The sequence below is a fragment of the Pteropus vampyrus genome, unplaced genomic scaffold, assembly GCF_000151845.1.
Source record: "Pteropus vampyrus isolate Shadow unplaced genomic scaffold, Pvam_2.0 Scaffold462, whole genome shotgun sequence".
Lineage (NCBI taxonomy): Eukaryota > Metazoa > Chordata > Mammalia > Chiroptera > Pteropodidae > Pteropus > Pteropus vampyrus.
This window is the reverse complement of record NW_011889243.1, coordinates 1,206,686-1,225,318: the sequence shown is the minus strand read 5'-3', so window position 1 is coordinate 1,225,318 and position 18,633 is coordinate 1,206,686. Positions and strand designations below refer to the sequence as shown.

General features: G+C 36.3%; 1 protein-coding gene and 1 pseudogene across 2 annotated transcripts in view; one reads left to right on the top strand and one right to left on the bottom strand.

The window, feature by feature from the left end:
- PTPN9 (protein tyrosine phosphatase, non-receptor type 9) overlaps nucleotides 1-18,633 on the top strand; it is a 67,329-nt gene that overhangs the window by 31,967 nt on the left and 16,729 nt on the right. Inside the window, exons 3-8 of one of the 2 annotated variants that reach the window (XM_023524407.1) lie at nucleotides 864-953; nucleotides 1,605-1,729; nucleotides 6,195-6,300; nucleotides 10,224-10,427; nucleotides 12,215-12,325; nucleotides 14,096-14,424. In XM_023524407.1, coding sequence (XP_023380175.1) covers nucleotides 864-953; nucleotides 1,605-1,729; nucleotides 6,195-6,300; nucleotides 10,224-10,427; nucleotides 12,215-12,325; nucleotides 14,096-14,424 — 965 coding nt within the window. The remainder of the gene's footprint in view (nucleotides 1-863; nucleotides 954-1,604; nucleotides 1,730-6,194; nucleotides 6,301-10,223; nucleotides 10,428-12,214; nucleotides 12,326-14,095; nucleotides 14,425-18,633) is intronic. The other variant, XM_011382117.2, reaches the window with a different exon arrangement.
- On the bottom strand, nucleotides 4,439-4,557 carry LOC111732489 (annotated as a pseudogene).

Here is an 18,633-nt window from a genome sequence, read left to right as displayed (position 1 = left end):
GAGTAGTTGAAGAAATAGTAAACCCAAGAGAATATTCTTTATCAAAGATAGAGATTGTCTTAGAAAGAAGGGATTATGAATGGTCAACCTTGTCATGGATACTGGATTTAGTGACAGGGATGTCCTTCAAGTTAGATTGAGAGGAAATGAGAATGCAGTAGACCTGAGTGTATGGGAGCTAAGGATGAATTTAAAGAGTCTGCCATGCGAATTTACTTTCAAATGGATTCAGTAGAGAAGGAGGGCGGGGGAGGGAGAGAGGGGGGTGGAATAAAGAAATTTTCCAAAGTGTGAGCAATTATTATATCTAGGTTATATATCTAACAGTGTTTACTAAACTAGTCTATCATCATCTTGGTATATTTGAAAAATTTTCAGAATTAAAATATAAGGTGAAAAAAAAAAGTCTGGCCATGGAGATGAGAAAAATAATATCATAGTAGCTGTTGTTGGAGAGGATATCAAGGGGAGGGGTAGCTCCTATTTAAGATAGTAGAGGCCTAAGCTTGGAGGATGTGTGAGGATATCTGCTTTCAGATAGTTTCGCGGTGCATATTTTAATATCCCAGTACAATATCCATGCTGCTGCATGTTTAAGAACCTTGACCCTGCATACTAATGATACTTATTGGTGGTTCTTTGGGGTTAGGATTCTAATTCAAAGCAAAATATGTTACCTAAGGTGGCATCCTGACAGGAATTCTGATAATACTCAGTCGGCCTAGAAGGAGGGTTACAAAGGAACTTATGATTCAGTCAGTTGACTTGTAAAGTCCCTTATCTCTGAAATTTGGTGGTTACATAACACTATCCTGGATATACAGTATTTTTATGTTAATTCATTTTGTGTGCTTTATTTTTAGGAAACACGAAGAAAGGAAGGCATTGTGAAGCTGAAACCTCACGAGGAACCTCTCCGTTCTGAGATCCTTAGTGGAAAATTCACCATCTTAGTGAGTCTTCATGGACCCCTCTTGTAGTGTCTCATTATTTCCTTTTGTAACAGTTGTCCTGTTTGGAGTTTGTTGCTGGATACCTTATCCTGAACTAGAGAGTCTTAACAGTCGGGAGCAGATGTGAAAGCAGCTGTGTATTTTAGCATAAAATTATTCTAGTAATAATTGAAATTTTTGAGAATTAGTTGTACAGTAGAAAAGTTTCTTCATTGGGCCATTATAATTAGTTGAGGCCCATCCTCCTTTATTGAATGCATGCTCTCTCTACTTAGAGACCCCAACCTTTCAGGTAAGTATACAATGGCTGGATTCTGTGGTTTTCCCTTGCTGCTTATTTCTTTGGGCATCCTGCCTGGGAAATTAGCTAGCTAATCAGGCAATGTAGACCATCCTTTAATTTCTCTGCAATTGAACTGTTAAGGTAAAGTGTTTTTTTCCTGCCACAGAAAAATGGTCCAGGGGGATGCTGAGAATCAGCCATGGGATGATATAAACTTTCTTCCCTTTCTGGAGCAATTGATGCAAGTCAGAGAAATATTGCCAGTATCTGTTCTCTATGTGAAAGCTGTGTCCAGGATATAAGAAGCCTTAGTGATGACTGGGATTTTCTATTTGATTTCTAAATATTTCTCGTTTTATTTGCTCTAGAATGTTCGAGACCCGACAGGAGCCTCCATCGCCCTCTTCACTGCCAGGTTGCATCATCCCCACAAGTCAGTCCAACATGTGGTACTTCAGGCTCTGTTTTACTTACTAGACAGAGCTGTGGATAGGTGAGCATAGAGATTATCTTCTAGCTGGTCTACATCTAGTTGGGAAAGTGATGGTCCTTGATTTGATTAAAGATAGCAGGGCCTTTACTATGCTCCTTGGATGTGCCATGGGCAGTGCTATGTATAGAAAATATTCCATGTCCTTAAGGGCTTGGCATGTTTCCAGGTGCTATCAAGATGGTGGGTGTTCTGTATCTTTACCTGCTTGGCTATTTTCAGGATAACAGAAGATGAGAAAGCCAATTAAATAGCAGACCTCAGTGTATTGAGAATTACTTAGTGAAAGAGAGTGATGGGGAGATGACATGTGCTGGTTCTTTTGGCTCATTCTTCCCTGAATGTTGATTTTCAAAACCCTCTGAGGCCCCAGTTTCTTTTTAAAATAGGAATAATAGTACAGAGAATTTTGAGAATCAACATACAGGAGAGAACAGTCCAAAAGTATAAAGTTGAGCAAAATCATCTTTATCAACAGCTGCATAAATAAAAAGGACTAGCTCTGGTCATATTTCTCCCTCTCTAAGGTAAATGATATTTTTAATGTTCTACAGACAAACTGAAGCCCCAAGATATTATGTTACTCTTACAGTCATCACATACTAGCCCAACTAAGTCTAAGATCTCAGGTTTTTCACTCTTGGCCAGAGCTTTTTATATCCTACTATTTTGTCTTTCTGCTATATTTACTTTTTCCCTAGTGCTTGCCATTTACAGTTTGTTATTGCTCTGGGTGTCATTGGCTGGTCTTCTGGGTTAGGAGTGATATATCGAGGGCTAAGACCTGAGGTAGTGATAGAGAACTGTACACAACTTCAGTCATACTGTGGACTTAGGGGGTGGAAATAGCCAGAGGATTGTCCGAGGTGGGGCTCTCTATCTAGTTTACTCATTACTGCCTTGTTAATGTTACTTTCATAGTACTTGGCTTCTGCTTTTGATGCTCAGTGGGAGACATATCTCAACCATACACAGCATTAGTCTGAAAAAGAAAAGTTACTAAGGAAGAAGACCAGTGGTCTCAGGGGCCCAGTACTGCCCCATCAGAAGTGTGGAATGTCTCAGTTCTTATTTCCTGTGATTGGTCTTCAGGCATAATTTCCAGAATATAGGTTCCTTTGAAATGCTACTTTAGCTCAGGGGAATGAATGAAATGTTCTTTTACCAGAAAATTCAGCAGTGGCCTTCCTCCTTATGCAGCTTAAGACAGTCAGAGCTCTCGCATAGGCATGGCAGTAGCTAAAACTTGCTCTTTCCAGTGTGAGTATTGGATCCCACAGGAGCACTACACAGGTAAACATAATTAAAACTTTGTTTATGATGTCCATTTTTTTCTCAAAAACTCTCTCTGACTCCTCATTATTCAGAGGGTGCATATAAGATAAATGTGAATGCTTTTTCTCCAAGCAAAATATTCTCAGTAGTGAATAGAAATTCTTGTTTTCCCATGTTACCTTAAACCAGGAGAAGAAGAAAGCCCTTTCTTTACTAAATATTGCACTTTTTTAAGACTCAGCTTCTATAACTGTCTCTCTCACCACTCTAACCTGTCATAAATAAAACTCTTTTTAGTCTGACTTTAATAGCTGTTATTACTCATACTGATCATTTTGTGTTTAATTATATACAGTATTATGACGATATTTATCTTATACTGTTGTTTTTGTTATCTACCACTAGGTCATAAACTTCATGAGGGCAGGGGACCTTCTTTTTTAACATTATTTAATGGAAAATTCCTAAAACTCCTTAGGTGGAGAGGAAATGGTATAATAAACTTTCACATACTCATCATCCATCTTCTTCAAAGTGATCTGTAACCAATCTTTTTTTATTGATAGCCCCTCACCTACCTTATACCCTTGATTATTTTGAAACAAATGTCAGGGACTGTGTTTTAATCTTGGTGTTCTCACAAAATATTTCAGAACATCCAGCTCAGGAATCAAATTCAGGAGGAGGAAGTTATTAGGGAATTAGCTATTATTAAAAACCTTATATTCTATACCCAGAAAAGTAAAAATCCTGTTGCATTTGTGTTTATTTCACGTGCTTCTACAGGATGAGCAATTTTCAAGAATATAGAACCTGCATCGTTATACATTATAACTTTTTTAAAAATTAAATTCTATTTCCCCTGACACTGACTTCTTTTTGTTTCAGCCCTCTGCCACAGGCTGGAGTTATAAGGGGAAAACCTGTAATTCTTTGAATTTGGCCCTTGGTGAGCTTGTAGAGAAATGAGAAGTCTCTAGACCTGAATAGTCTACTCAGTAATTGTGCCATTTGTTTAACAGCATCTTTGATCTTGGTGAATCATAGTCTCTGGGGTCATTAAAAAAAAAGGTCAAGATTGAGCACTAACACATTAGGGGCCACATAAAACTAAGTTTGCTGGAGAAACTTGGGTCAGCCTCACAATGAAGAGATTTTTGAAATGCTGCTTCATGAGTGGGTGCTTCTGTCTTGTATTTTGTTGAAAGGATGAAGGTATAGAGGCTTCCAGGAGGTTATGCAAAAAAAATTAGGATACAAAATAACTGAGACCCCTGATTTCATGATTGTTTTATGCTAAAAATTTTTCTCAATTTTATTTCTTTATTTGTTTATTTGTTTGTTTATTTATTTATTTATTAGGCAAGGCAACCCTTGGTTGACCTCACAGATTGCAAGGACCTTGTCATTTTACAATCCCTTATTTTTTATTTTTTATGCGTACAGGACCTGGTCTTCCTAGGTGGTCTCCCATCCAAGTACTAACCAGGCCCGACCCTGCTTAGATTCTGAGATCAGATGGGATTGGGCTTATTCAGAGTGGCATGGCCATAGAATTTGTCTCAATTTTAAAAGTAGAAGCTTGTTGCTATCATCTGTGAATAGTCCAATCAAATAATTTCTTCTGTGTACAAATTAGAAGCAAGTAAAGATCTGGCTTGGTGGAAGAGTGTAACTTTGAGAAGTCTTTAGATGTTGAGATGCATTGAGGATTACTTTTCATATCTTCACATATTCCTAACCTCAATCTGGGAATAGGCTCACCACCTCTGATGCTTTCCAAAGATCACTCTGGGTTCTCTTCCTCCAAGTCCTAAGAGACAAATTCACAATCATTAAGTTATAGAGTTTTGTTTACAGGTCTAAAGTGTTTTCTTGGTAATGGCTTTCAGTCCACTGTATTACAGTTCAGTGACCATATATTATGGGCCTGTTTGCAAGGATTGTGCTAGGGATTGTTGGGGATAATGAGGTGAATATGTTTTCACACTCTAAGAGAGAATCAGATAGCATCACAAAGCTGGAGTACTTTAAGAGCCTCAGTAAAGATCCACATGAAGATTTATGGGCCTTTAAGAGGGTGAAGGATGATATTACATTTGATTACAGCTATCAAGGAGATCTTCATGGAAGAGGAAACTTGAGTTGAACGTGGAATGTTATAGAATTTGGATAGGCAGATGCAGAGACATGGAAAGTAACAGTTCAAATTTTGATAACCTCTACAACATTCTCAGCTTAGGAGTTTGGCACTTGATAAATCTGGATAAATGTGCATTAGTGAGTATAATTCCAGTTCCAGTTCCAACACGTGAGGCTTTCCTCCACACCACCAAGCATTTCTTCAGCACCAGCTCGGTGTTCCACAATTAGATTAGTACCTAATCTGATACTATCCACCTGGAGATAGCATCAGATTCCACAGGTTGAGGGTTTTCAGTCCTACAAGACTGCCCCCTCCATCCCCTTCAGATGCCAGTGGCAAGTCCTAGTTGTCACCTGTGTGCTTCTGATCAACAGTTTGTAGATCAGAGGTTCCAATGCCCCCCTCCTTGGGTTTGGTAGTTCACAGAACTCAAACATCACATTACTAGATTACCGGTTTATTGTAAAAGGATATAACTCAGGAATAGCCAGGTGGAAGGGATGCATAGGGCAAAGGGTGAGCAAAGAGCATAGAGCGCCATGCTCTCTCTGAGAGGGCCACTCTCCCAACACCTCAACATGTTCACCAACCTGGAAGTCCTCTGAACACCATCTTTTTGGGTTTATATGGAAGCCTAATTACTTAGGCATGATTGATTACACCATTTGCTCTTGGTAATTGAACTCAATCTGTAAGGGGGGCAGGGTGAGGCTGAAAGTTCCAACCCTCTAAACACGTGATTTGTTCCCCTGGCAACCGGCTCCTATCTTCAGGTGACCTCATTAACATAACAGACACCTGTACTGATCTCTTCACTTAGGAAATCCAAGAGTTTTAGGAACTCTGTGCCAGGAAGAGGGTCAAATATATTATTACAAATCACAATATCAGCAGATACCAAAGGTAGATCATCTTTTTGTAAGACCAGTGTTCAGGGAGGTAGTTATTTTGGTCTCAAATATGTCCCCATCCTTTTGTTTTTGCCCCCGGCTTTCAACCTGTCTCATCCATCTTATTAAATGTTTTTGTTCAATGGTTGGTTTACAGCTTTGAAACTCAGAGGAACGGACTGGTGTTTATCTATGACATGTGTGGTTCTAATTATGCCAACTTTGAACTGGATCTTGGCAAGAAAGTCCTGAACCTGCTGAAGGTAAGGCTGTGAGAAGGCCTTCTCAACTCTCCTTCAATGGTTAGGATACTTTATTCTTTAGGAGATATAGGAATAATGTAAATTATGGACATTTATGTTCTGTTTCAAGGTCACCTGTTGTTGATGGCTAATGTCTACTTCCCCAGAATAAGAAATGGTCTTAAAAGTAGAAAAATTAAAATAAGAAATTCATAGGAATATTCTGAATCGTAAAGATGGGATGTCCTTTTCCTGGAGTTATGTAGAATGAGAATTAATGAGGGCCTAGATATGGCTAGTGTTCGTAAAAAATGTCACCTAGCTAATGGCTTTCAGACTTTTTTTTAACTCATTCTGGTCAGAAATATGCTTTACATTTCAACTTAGTTAACTTAGTAAACTTACAGATATACATAGAGTTATGTATATATACAAGGTTCTTAATCTCTTATCCAAAGCTCTTAGGTCCAGTGATATTTTTTAGTATTTTGAACTTTAAAAGATAATACGGTATGTATGGCACTCTATAATCCAACACATTTAATGTTTCTGCAGTGAAACGTATTATTCATAATGAGTGGAGAAGAATAAAGGTTAGAAATAGCTTAGGGCTTTTCAGGTTAAAGTTTGCTGCCCCGTGAATTTTTGCACCAAACTTATAGTAGAAACTTGAGGTTTTCAGAGTTGCTTAAATTTCAGAATCCGTGGATAGGGGTATGTATATCTGTGTGTACATATTTATAAAACAAAAATGTTTCACAAAATAAGCTTTCCTCTTAGTATGTGCAATAACTTTAATTATTCTCTTTTATTTCATATTTTTTAAATGTTAGTCATGACCTATTAAATTAATTTCAGGACTTACTGAGTGACAGCCTACAGTTTGAAAAACATTCATTTAGGAGTCTGTGCCGTCTTTGTTCTAAGACCTCACTTGGGAGTACTATGGAACTAGATTTCTAGAGGTGTGTTTATTATTACAGCTTCACAACAGAAAAAATATAAAGAGGGTATTATACTGCCTGATGTTTTCTAGGACTTGGATTTTTCACTAATATATTACTAAAATTCCTCTTGTGGCATATAATGTGAATCATTCCTTTTTATTGATGGTAGAATAATTGTTACCTTTTAATTCCTCATCCATTGAATGTACCAGTTTATTCATCCACTGTTTTATTGATGGCTCCTTGGGTTGTTTCCTGACTTTTGCTATTACAAACAATGCTGCTATGAATATTCTTATACTTGTCTTCAGTGCATGTGTTCAATAGTATCTCTAGGGCAGTGTTTCTCGACCATTTTTTCATTATTGCCTCACTAATGAGTCTTTTTTAGACATCCTCTCTCCTCCCAGTTGTTCTTCTAAAGAAATTCTAATACCACAGATATACTGTATATATCATTATATACTGGATGGATATCTGTGTTTTATATATAAAAAGTATGATTTTTTTTTTCCCCATTCCCCACTCTCTTCAAAACTAATTTCACCCCCTTGGGGGTGTTATCTTCCGCATTGAGAATGCATGCTCTAGAGTATACATGTACAAGTAGAATTACTGGGTCATAAGGTCTATGAAGATTCAACTTCATAAAATAGTGTCATAAAATTATTTTCCAAAGCAGTTGTATTCACCTGCCATGTGTAAAATTTCCTTTGATCCACATCTTAATGTCAGACTTCTTAATTTTTTCCTAATCAAGTGGGTATACAATGGTATCTTGTGGTATGACTTGCATTTCTCTTGTTGTTGAGATTATCTTTTCATATATATTATTGGCCATATGCTTTCTTCTTCTGCAAAATGCCTATTTATGGCCTTTACTCATTTTCTTTTTGATTTGTCTGTTTATATAGTTTTTCATATATTATTGATACTAGTTCACTTATATATGTATTAATATGTACTGTCTTAGTTTATGTCTTGTTTTTTCATTTTTTATAAAGTCCTTTTGACTAACAGAGGTTCTTAATTTTAATATGGTTAAATGTATCTTTCTTTTCTGGTTAATGTGTTTACATCTTATATCCTTCCTTATTCCAAAGTCAGAAAAAAATATATTAAGTATTTTTTTACTGTATTACCACTGATTCTATGTGTATTAATTTTTTTTAGTTGACTTTTTTTTCTGTGGTAAAATATACATAACAAAATTTACCATTTTAACCATTTTTAAATGTGCAATTCAGTGGCGTTAAATACATTCACAACATAACCATCACCACTATCCATTTTCAAACCTATTTTGTCATCCTAAACGGAAACTCTACCCTTAAACAGTATTTCCCCATACCCTCCTCCCCCAGCCTCTGGTAATTTGCCTATTCTAGGTCCTCATTTAAGTGGAATCATACAATATTTGTCCTTTGGTGTTTGTTTTATTTTACTTAGCATAATGTTTTCAATATTCATCTATATTGTAGCATTTAAATTTCATTCTTTTTTAAGGCTGAATAATATTCTATTGTATATATATACAACATTTTGTTTAGGCATCTGTTGATGGATATTTGGGTTGTTTCCACCTTTTGGCTGTTGTTAACAGTGCTGCTATGAACATTGTATACAGGCATCTGTTTACTTGCTTTCAGTTCTTTTGCATATGTATTAGAAGTGGAATTGTTGGATTTGGTAATTCTACATTTAACTTTCTCAGGAGCTATTTTCTTTTATAAGTTTAAAATTTTGTTTTCTTTGTTTAAAACCTTAATCCATCTGGATTTGACTTTCAAGTATGGTATGAGATGTAGGAATCTGACATTTCCCCCCCGCCCCCACCCGTGCAGATTAGCGTTTTTTGTTTTTTTTTTTTCAGTTTTACATATTAAATAGTTTCTCCTTTCCACAATTTAAACTGTGAGTTTTAACAAAGTCACAATAACTTGGTAAGGTAAAATATTATAGACAATTTAATTAACCATCTAACTGTCTTTCTGTATTATTCAAGTTGTTTTTAGATTTAAATAATGCTGTCATGATCATTTTAGCTTTTCCTCTTTTTAAGAAGGTACTTCTAAGACTTGGATTCGTTGGATAAAGATTATAAATATTCTTATATCTCTCTTATACATCACTAAGTTACCCTCCATAAAAGTGGGAAAAAAATTTACATTGTTACCAACAAGTATGAGTATCTGTTTCTTTGAACCGTCCCCATACTGCACTCTATATAATTTTTCTCTGCTTTTGAATTTAGAAATTCTAAAATGATACCTTCTTTTTTGTTTGTTCATTCAAACTCCTTTAAGCAATAACAAAGTTGTATATTTTTTTCAAATGTTCTTGTTTTTTGTGTGTCCTTCATTTGGTTCAAAATAATGAAGTACTGTAAATGTTTTGTTTTTACTGTATGAATTCAAAAAGGCTGAAATGAAGTTCTGTTGCTTTAGAACCTATATCATCATCTTATTATTGACTTAGCTGCTGGGAACAGATAAAACTTTAAATACAATCCTCTACCAACCTCATTCTCATGAAAGTTGTAAATAGAAGTTTATCTTTAATGCATGGTTTCACACTTCAGATATCTATTTAGTATTAATTAATTTCCAGCAGTAAGTGTGATGAGGATTTAGATCAAAATATGGCACTAGAATAAAAACAATAATCTTTGACTTTTTAAATTGCTCTGAGTAGATTTTCCCCATCTTGGTAAATATCTTAGGATTAAATTCTGGTTTAAAATTTTGAAATGTCATAACTTTTATTTTAGTTGCCATCATATGGATTCTTAACTGTATAATTATTTAGATGAACATTTAAACCAGACAATGTGGAATTCATCCCCTGAAGGGTAAATCTTTATTTATATTCTGATTAGGAAATGCATGGCTGAAACACATAGCTAAAATACGTAGATTTAAAAAAATTCATTAATGCAGACACTTATAATGTAATAATTATTAACACTTACTGAATGCTTTTCATGCTTTAAAACAGGGGATTCCAACCCCCAGGTCATGGACAGGTACAGGTCCTTGGCCTGTTAGGAACTGGGCCGCACAGCAGGAGGTGAGCGGCAGGCTGGGCAAGGGAGCGAAGCCTCCCCATTCTGCACCCAGCACTAGCATCACCGCCTCAGCTCCACTTCAGATCATCAGGTGTCAGATTCTCCTAGGAGCACCGGTCCCTGGTGCCAAAAAGGTTGGGGACCACTACTTTAAAACATTTAATCCTGACATCATTACTATGAGGTATGATGGCTGTTACTATTACTATCTCCATTTTACAGATCTAGAAACTTAGGCCTGGAGAACTTAAAAACTTAACAATGGTAATACAGTCTATTAAGTGACAGAACTAAGATACTACTTATAATTCTCTCCCTTGGAGATTATCATTATAAAGAGCTTGGGGTACATATGTTCAGGCTTTTAAAACGTATATATGTATGTATACACATACAGGATGAGGATAATTTATGATATTTTTTTCCTTACAAATATGGAGTTATATTATATCCAGTGGTTGTAACTTGCTAGTTTTTACTTAACAGTGTATCTTTATCATCTTTCTGTGTTAATACATATAGCTCTTACTTATTTTTTTCCTCACTTTTTTTAATGGTTGCAGAGTATTCCTTGTTATGTCTATACAAAGCAGAAAAAATGAGGTATATGCCATTTTTTTGTCATTTATAAAAGCTTCAGTGAGCATCGTTTTACATATATTCTTGTATATTTGACCAATCTCTTCCTCAGAGTAAATTTCTGTAAGTGAATTTGTAGAGTCAAAGAGTACATACATACATTTAAAATTTTGATAAATATTGCCAAATAACCTTTTAAAAACTTAGTTCAAATTTACACTCCTATCAACATATTTTTTACCAGCCTCATCAACATCATTATTTGGATTTTAATCATATTTATGTTTTTATTTGGTGTTCTTTAAATTATGAATGAGCTTTAGCACATTTTTATGATTATTTTTAAAAATTTTTCCCGGCTTTATTGAAATATAATAGACAATTAGTTGTTCATATTTACATTGTACAATTCAATGAGTTCTTTTCAATTATAGTTGGCATACAATAATATACCAGTTTCAGTTGTACAACCTAGTAATCAGAGATCCACATAACTTGCAAAGCGGTCACCCCACTAAATCTAGTACCCTTCTTTCCCCTTACATATTTATTACATTATTAACCATCTTCCCCATGCTACACTCTACATTGCCTTGTCTATTCTGCAACTATCCATTTGTACCTCTTAATCCCTTTGCTTTTCTTTTCCTCACCCTCCAACCCCCTTCCCATCTAATATCTTCTAAATATTCTCTGTATCTATGAGTTTATTCCCACTTTTGTTGTTGTTGTTTATTTTGTTCTTTAGATTCCTCATGTACATGAAATTATGCGACATTTGTCTTTCTCTATCTGATTTTTTTCATTTAGTGCAATACCCTCTAGGTCCATCAAGGCAATATCTTTTTCCATCCCCTTCCTTTTAGTCTGTGTGTGTCTTTTGAGCTGAAGTGAGTCTCTTGTAGGCAGCATATGTGGGGGTGTTGTTTTCTTATCCATTCAGCCACTCTCTTTTGGTTGGAGCATTTAATTCTTTTCCATTTGAGGTACTTGTTGATAGGAATGTAGTCGTTACCATTCTTTATTCCTGTTTTTGATACATGGCTTTTCTTCTTAAAGAAGTCTCTCCAACATTTCTTGTAATACTGGCTTGGTGGTGATAAATTCCTTTAGCTTATTTTTGTCTGGGAACCTCTTTTATCTGTCCTTCAACTCTAAATGATAGCTTTGCTGGATAAATTATTCTTGGTTGTAGATCCTGGATTTTCATCACGTCGAATATTTTGTGCCAAGATCTTCTGTCCTGCATAGTTTCTTTTGAGAAATCAGCTGCCAGTCTTCTGGGTGCTCCCTTGTAAGTAACTAACCGGTATGTTGAAATACTCATATGTGTTCTCCACAGGGAGCATTTCCAGCTCGTTTGAAGAAAGTGCTGATTGTGGGAGCACCCATATGGTTCCGAGTGCCCTATTCCATCATCAGCCTCCTCCTGAAGGACAAAGTTCGGGAGAGGGTAAGGCAACCTAGCTTTATTTTATTTGGAGGTGGATAGAATCCCATACTGTTGAAACTTGCCAATTAATTTTTTACCTTCAAAAAAATCCTCCTGTCTTATCTCCTAGAACACTTTCTGCTTTTGTTAGTATATTCACTTGTGGTCTCTGCTTTATTCTTTTCTCGCTCAGTACAAGCTGCCTCTCCCACTGTACTACAAGTTCCTTGACGTTAGGAACTGGACATAGTTTATATCTGGCACTCCACCTCCATGGCACTTTGCATAATGATAGTACTGAAGGATTGTGTCCCATAGGTAACTTAGCAGTGGCTACTGTTCCAAAATTTAGCCTAGTTCTATACAGGCCTTTAATATTTAACAATGGCTAATATAACTGCATTAGTTGAACTGGTATTTCAATTTGTTCAACTGGAAATACTATTCAGTCCCTTCAACCACCAAGGTGGCAGAGAGTCTCTCACTATTTTTCACATTCCTGGCGTTTTCTTTTAAAATAGCTCATTGCTTCCTAACTTCCTTACAACACAGAAGTGTTGTCTAAAATTTTCTTAATTTTATTAAGAAAATTGTCATCCCCTGAGTGTTCCAGGACTGAAAGATTATGATTTCACTCATTTACCCATTCATTCTCACCCTTGAAAGAAAGGGCATATGAAACATTGACATAATAGGATAAAATAATAAAGTTGTGAAATATTATCAGAGATTTTTGTAGTATAGGATTATGAGGTTATATGAATAATAACAATGCAGGTCTTTATAGCTGAGATGACTTGGGTTGGAGAGGGGAAACTGAAGATGTGTGGTTCTGTGGAACTACTGAGGGATATGGTGACTCCGTCGAAGAGATCTTTCCCAAGATAACTCTTTGAGAGGACTCCTTAGGCAAATTCTTGCACTTTTATATACAAGTATAAATGTGTGTATACATTCAAAATATTGAACACTTTTATAGTCCATGCTCTTAGCCCTGGGAATGAAAAGTTGAGTGAGACCATCCTTACCCTGGAGCAAGTCTCAGTCCTGATAGGGGACACAGACGCAGACAAGTGCAGAGGACTGTGGCTCTGCAGGAGGATGGGGGAGAACATTGCCTCTGGCAGACAGATTTCATGAACTATAAGCTGTCCTTGAAGAGGCTGAGGAGAAAAGAGAGCATTCCAGGAAGAGGCAACAGCAAGAGAGATCAGCATCCTCATTCCACACAGATGCCAAGGACAACCAACTAGACTAATTTGGTTCAGTATGGCTGTGGCTCAGCAGAGAGCAGAATTTGGTACTACAATGACTTCTCTAGCGTTCTTCCTGGGCTACCCTGGTTTGAGTGCCTGGTCTTGTCTTACTTTCATAGAAGCCTATCTTTGAGAACATCCATACCAAGCTATGAGTAAAGCACAGGCTTAGTTGACAAAAATAACCACTACCTTCACATTCTTGGTTGTCACAAGGCAAATACGTGTGTCAAATTGAACTGGGAAGCCTTATTAACAGTATAAAACCTTTGATCACTATACCTTCCTTTCAGAAGGTATATAACAAAGCCCCTACTTCCAGGACTGAATTTGATACAAAGTCAAACCTTTGTCTGGAAAATTCATAGGATGTCAACCCCAGGCAGATGAAGTAGTCTACTTTTACAAGTATACCAAGTATTTCATGCAAATCTCATCCCCTTCTCCAAACCTAATATAAGCACATTTGTTCTTTATCTTTACTATTTGCCTTTCTTTCCCCCACATACTCACATGGTTCTTTTTGGCCTTCCAGATTCAGATATTAAAGACATCTGAGGTCACTCAGCACCTGCCCAGGGAGTGCCTTCCAGAAAACCTGGGTGGGTACGTCAAAGTTGACCTCGCCACTTGGAATTTCCAGTTCCTACCCCAGGTGAACGGCCACCCGGATCCCTTCGATGAGATCATCCTGTTCTCCCTCCCTCCTGCCTTAGACTGGGACTCAGTGCATGTTCCAGGTCCCCAGGCCATGACCATCCAAGAGTTGATGGATTATGTTAGCACCAGGCAAAAGCAGGGGATATATGAGGAGTATGAAGACATCCGTCGTGAGAACCCTGTTGGCACTTTCCACTGTTCCATGTAAGTAGGAAAGGTTTGAGCCAACCAAGATGCTTCTGGCATGTGCTGGCAACAGCTCCTTCCACACCTCTTTAACAGAGACTCTATGTTATGGAACATCACTCTCACTTAGATACTGGTTTCTGTCCTCCGGAAAGGGTCACCTCCTACTTTGGTGCTTTTTACCAATATGCTATGCTCTGAAATATCTGACAGTCTTTGGTACCACAAGGGGAACCCTATAATAATGGACACATTTTTTGACATTTTCCTGAAATGCAGGTGTTTTAGGAAAAAAACAAAAATGTAGGCTTTCTATTCCCGTCCTCATTGTGATCTCTGGTCTTTTCATTTGGGCAGTTTCTCTCTAAAGCATTTATAGTATAACATTACTTTCTGAGGAAGGGGTGCCGGTACTTTCAAAGTAATTCATAGTAATAAAGAAAAGCTGCCTCTTAGGAATTAGCCTCATGGGATTTTCATTGAACCTAAATTATATCACAAAACCACCTGGTTAGTTTATAACTGGTTCATAGCTATTTGATAACTATTGTTGGCAATAGAGTGTAGATATTTCTTACTGATGCTCTGATTTATATTACTATGCTTTCATTGGCAGCAGCAGACAATTCTTTCTCTCCAAGTTGAGCTCTGTCTGTTGAAAATTAGGAAAGCTGTCCCAGTGGGTCCCAGGCTCAAGTTCCAGCTTATCCAAAAATCCCCTCTGTGACTTACACAAGTTATTTTCCTTCTCTGCACCTCAGTTTTTCCTGTGATGTTAGACTCTGATACCTTCTTCTGTAGCTTAAATGTTTTAGGAATCCATGATTCTGTGAGTACCTCTTCTATCTTGTAATTCCTGTCCAGCTAATTCAGTGTGCTGTAAAGAAGATGCAGGGAGAGAACCTTTTAGCAAAAGGAAAGAGGGAAATGAGTTAGGAAACAGGTAAGGGAAGTGAGAGAGAAACAACTGAGAAAAATATCAATAAGCAGATGAAGAATGCAAAGGAAAGTCAGAAAAGAAAAAGAGCAGACCATCAAATAGGGAGAATATCTTTTTCTCCCACACAGCCTTGTTTCTTCTCTCTCAGCTTAAGACCCCTACATGCATCCAGTATTTTTTCCAACCAGTTTTTTACCCCTGTAGTTTTGAATCAAGGAAGGGTTATGGAACAAGAAGGCGCTCTGGACTGCTCCAAGAGGATGTACACTTATCTTTGGGATTTCCTGACTTGCTCTAGGTGCTTCTGCTGTGCGATCCTTGAGATGTCATTTCTGCCATGTCCCCCCTTTCTCCCATTAAAAAAGCAGGTTTGAATTGTCTTCTTGGCATCACCCAAACCAGCTATCATGTTATAATTAGAGAACACATTCCAGTCCTATGGAAGGACTTCCTAATCTTCCCTCTTTACTGAATGAATGAGCCACTTCAGGAGCTAGAACCCAGAATCCTCATCAGCTCCAGGCTTCTGTCTTAGAACTACTTATACAGAACAAACTCCCTTGGAATTCTAGCTTTATTAAACTTATGAAATAGATATCAAAGTACTCACTGTTGTACAGGATGCCCTTGAACCAAGAGACTTTCTCTCCTTTTATCTTCTCCCTACACCATTTTTTAAAAAGATTTTTTTTAAATTTAACTTTTTATTAGGAGATAATTATAGATTCACATGCAGTTAGAAATAATACAGAGAGATCACCTGTACCCTTTCCACAGTTTTCCCATGGTAACATCTTCTAAAAGTATAACAATATATCACAACCAGATCTTGACTGATACAATCTGCCAGTCTTATTTAGATTTTCCCTGTGTGTGTATGTATTTAGTTCCATGCAATTTCTATCATATATTTAGGTTTGTGTATTCATCACCACAGGAAAAGATACAGAATTCCATTACCACATACCTCCATCCCACCCCTCCTTATCCTTAACTGCTACAACCACTAATCCATTCTTCATTACTATAATTTTGTCATTTTCAGAATGGTATTATATAAATGGAATCATACTATATATAACCTTTGGGATTGCCTTTTTTCACTTACTATAATTCACTAGAGATTCACCTAAGTTGTCATATTTTTCAAGAATTCATTCCTTTTTATTGTTGAGTAGTATTTTGTTTGTTTAACCATTCACCGTTGAAGGACATCTGTGTTTCCAGTTTCTATTATAAGTAAAGCTGCTATGAATGTTTGTGTCTAGGTTTTGTGTAAACATAAGTTTACATTTTTCTGAGATGAACGTCCAAGTGTGCAACTGCTAGGTCATATGGCAATTTGTTTAGTTTTATGAGAAACTGTTTTCCAGAGTGCTTGTACCATTCTACTTACCTGCCAACAATGTATGAGTGACTCATTTTCTTTGCAACCTCACCAGCATTTGATGTCACAGTTTTTTATTTTAGCTGTTCTGGTAGTTGTGTAATGAGATCCCATTGTGTTTTAATTTACATTTTTAATTTACATTTCCCTAATTGCTAATGATGTTGAACATCTTTCAATGAGCTTATTTCCATCTGTATATCCTCTTTGTAAAGTGCGTTTTCATATCTTCTGCCTATTTTTTATTTGGATTTTTAAAAAACTATTGAGAGTTCTTTATATATTCTAGCTATTGATTCTTTGTTGGATACATGGTTTGTGAATATTTTCTTCCAATCTATAGCTTGTCTTTCCATCCTCTTAACAGGGTCTCTTGCAGAGCAAAAGTTTTTATTTTGATGAAGTCCATTTACTCAGTTTTTTTCCTTTTATGGATCATGCCCTTGGCATCAAGTCTGAGAACACTTTGCCTAACTCTAGATTTCAGAGACTTTCTCCTGTTTTTTCTTTTTTAAAAGTTTTATAGTTTTATGTTTTACATTTAAGTCTGTGATCAGTTAATTTTTGTATAAGGCGGTATTTTTAGGTTGAGTTTGTTTTGTTTTGTTTTTGTGTTTTGTCTATGGATATGTAATTGCTCCAGCACCGTTTGTTGAAAAGAGTATCCTTCCTCCATCAAACTTTGTAAAATGTTAGCTGGGTTTGTTTGTGTTGAAAGAGGGACTTTTTAAAATATGGAAAAGTACAGAGTATAACATGACAGACAACTATGTTCCCATCACCAGAACTGATACTGACAATGCTCAATATTTTGTCGTATTTGCTTCATATTATATGAAAGAAAGAATTTCTTATAAAGTCGAAATGCCTTCTAATCCTCACTCCCAGTTCTCACTCCCATAAGCACCCACTAGTTTGAATAGGGCATATTTCTTTCCAGTCCATTTAGTTTATACTGTTACATATACATTTGTACCCATAAACAATATGGAATATTATTTTATGTCAGTGGTCTTTGTAATTTTCTTTTGCTTTTAATCAATATATATGCAAAAAAAATTTTCTTTTTTTTTTTTCTTTTTTCTTTTTTATGCCTACAGCATCTGGTCTTCCTAGGTGGTCTCCAATCCAAGTACTAACCAGGCCCCACCCTTCTTAGCTTGCAAATACATTTTTCAAAACTAAGTACTACCAAAGAAAAAAGCAATGACAAAATAAACAGCAATCTCTTGCCTAAACCTGAGTTCCATATCCGTTTTCAACTCTTGTAGCTTTCTTTCGGTATATCTTCTGTATGTCTAAATAAAATGTTTATAATACTTTTATTGATTTTTATGGTAGGTAAGCATTTAGCTCTTGTACTCTATTTCCAGTTCCCTTTTGACCGTTTTTTCAAAATGTCACAATTTTTTATTAATCAGTAGTCAGTGTTTACATTATCATGCCTGTAAATGTGTTTACTACAGAGCTAAGTGGGCTTCTGTGAAATAATCAAATATTTTAAATCTTATCAATTCCATTTTTTCATTCAGGAGTTAGTGACTTCATTTTTTAAATTTGCTTTTAGTTATCTATTTACCTAAGCTTATTTTTTTTTTATGCTTAGTCAGATTTATTTTACGCTATCATTTTCCAAGTGGTCAAATATATCAGCTAATCAGCAGGTTTTATTTTTTTCCCTGTAGACCTCACTCTGGAACTTTTTGGATTCTTTGCTCCAGTCTAAACTGTGATTGGTTGTTGTTTAGACTTGCTCATCAGCTTTTGCCCTGCAGTTTCCCCTCCCCACTTTCCTTTATTGGCTCTCGTTTCCTGGACCCCCTATCTTCTTTATGTATATTCTGTTTCATTAGAAGATAGGATTCTAGGTTGGAAATAATTTTACCTAAGAATTGTTAAA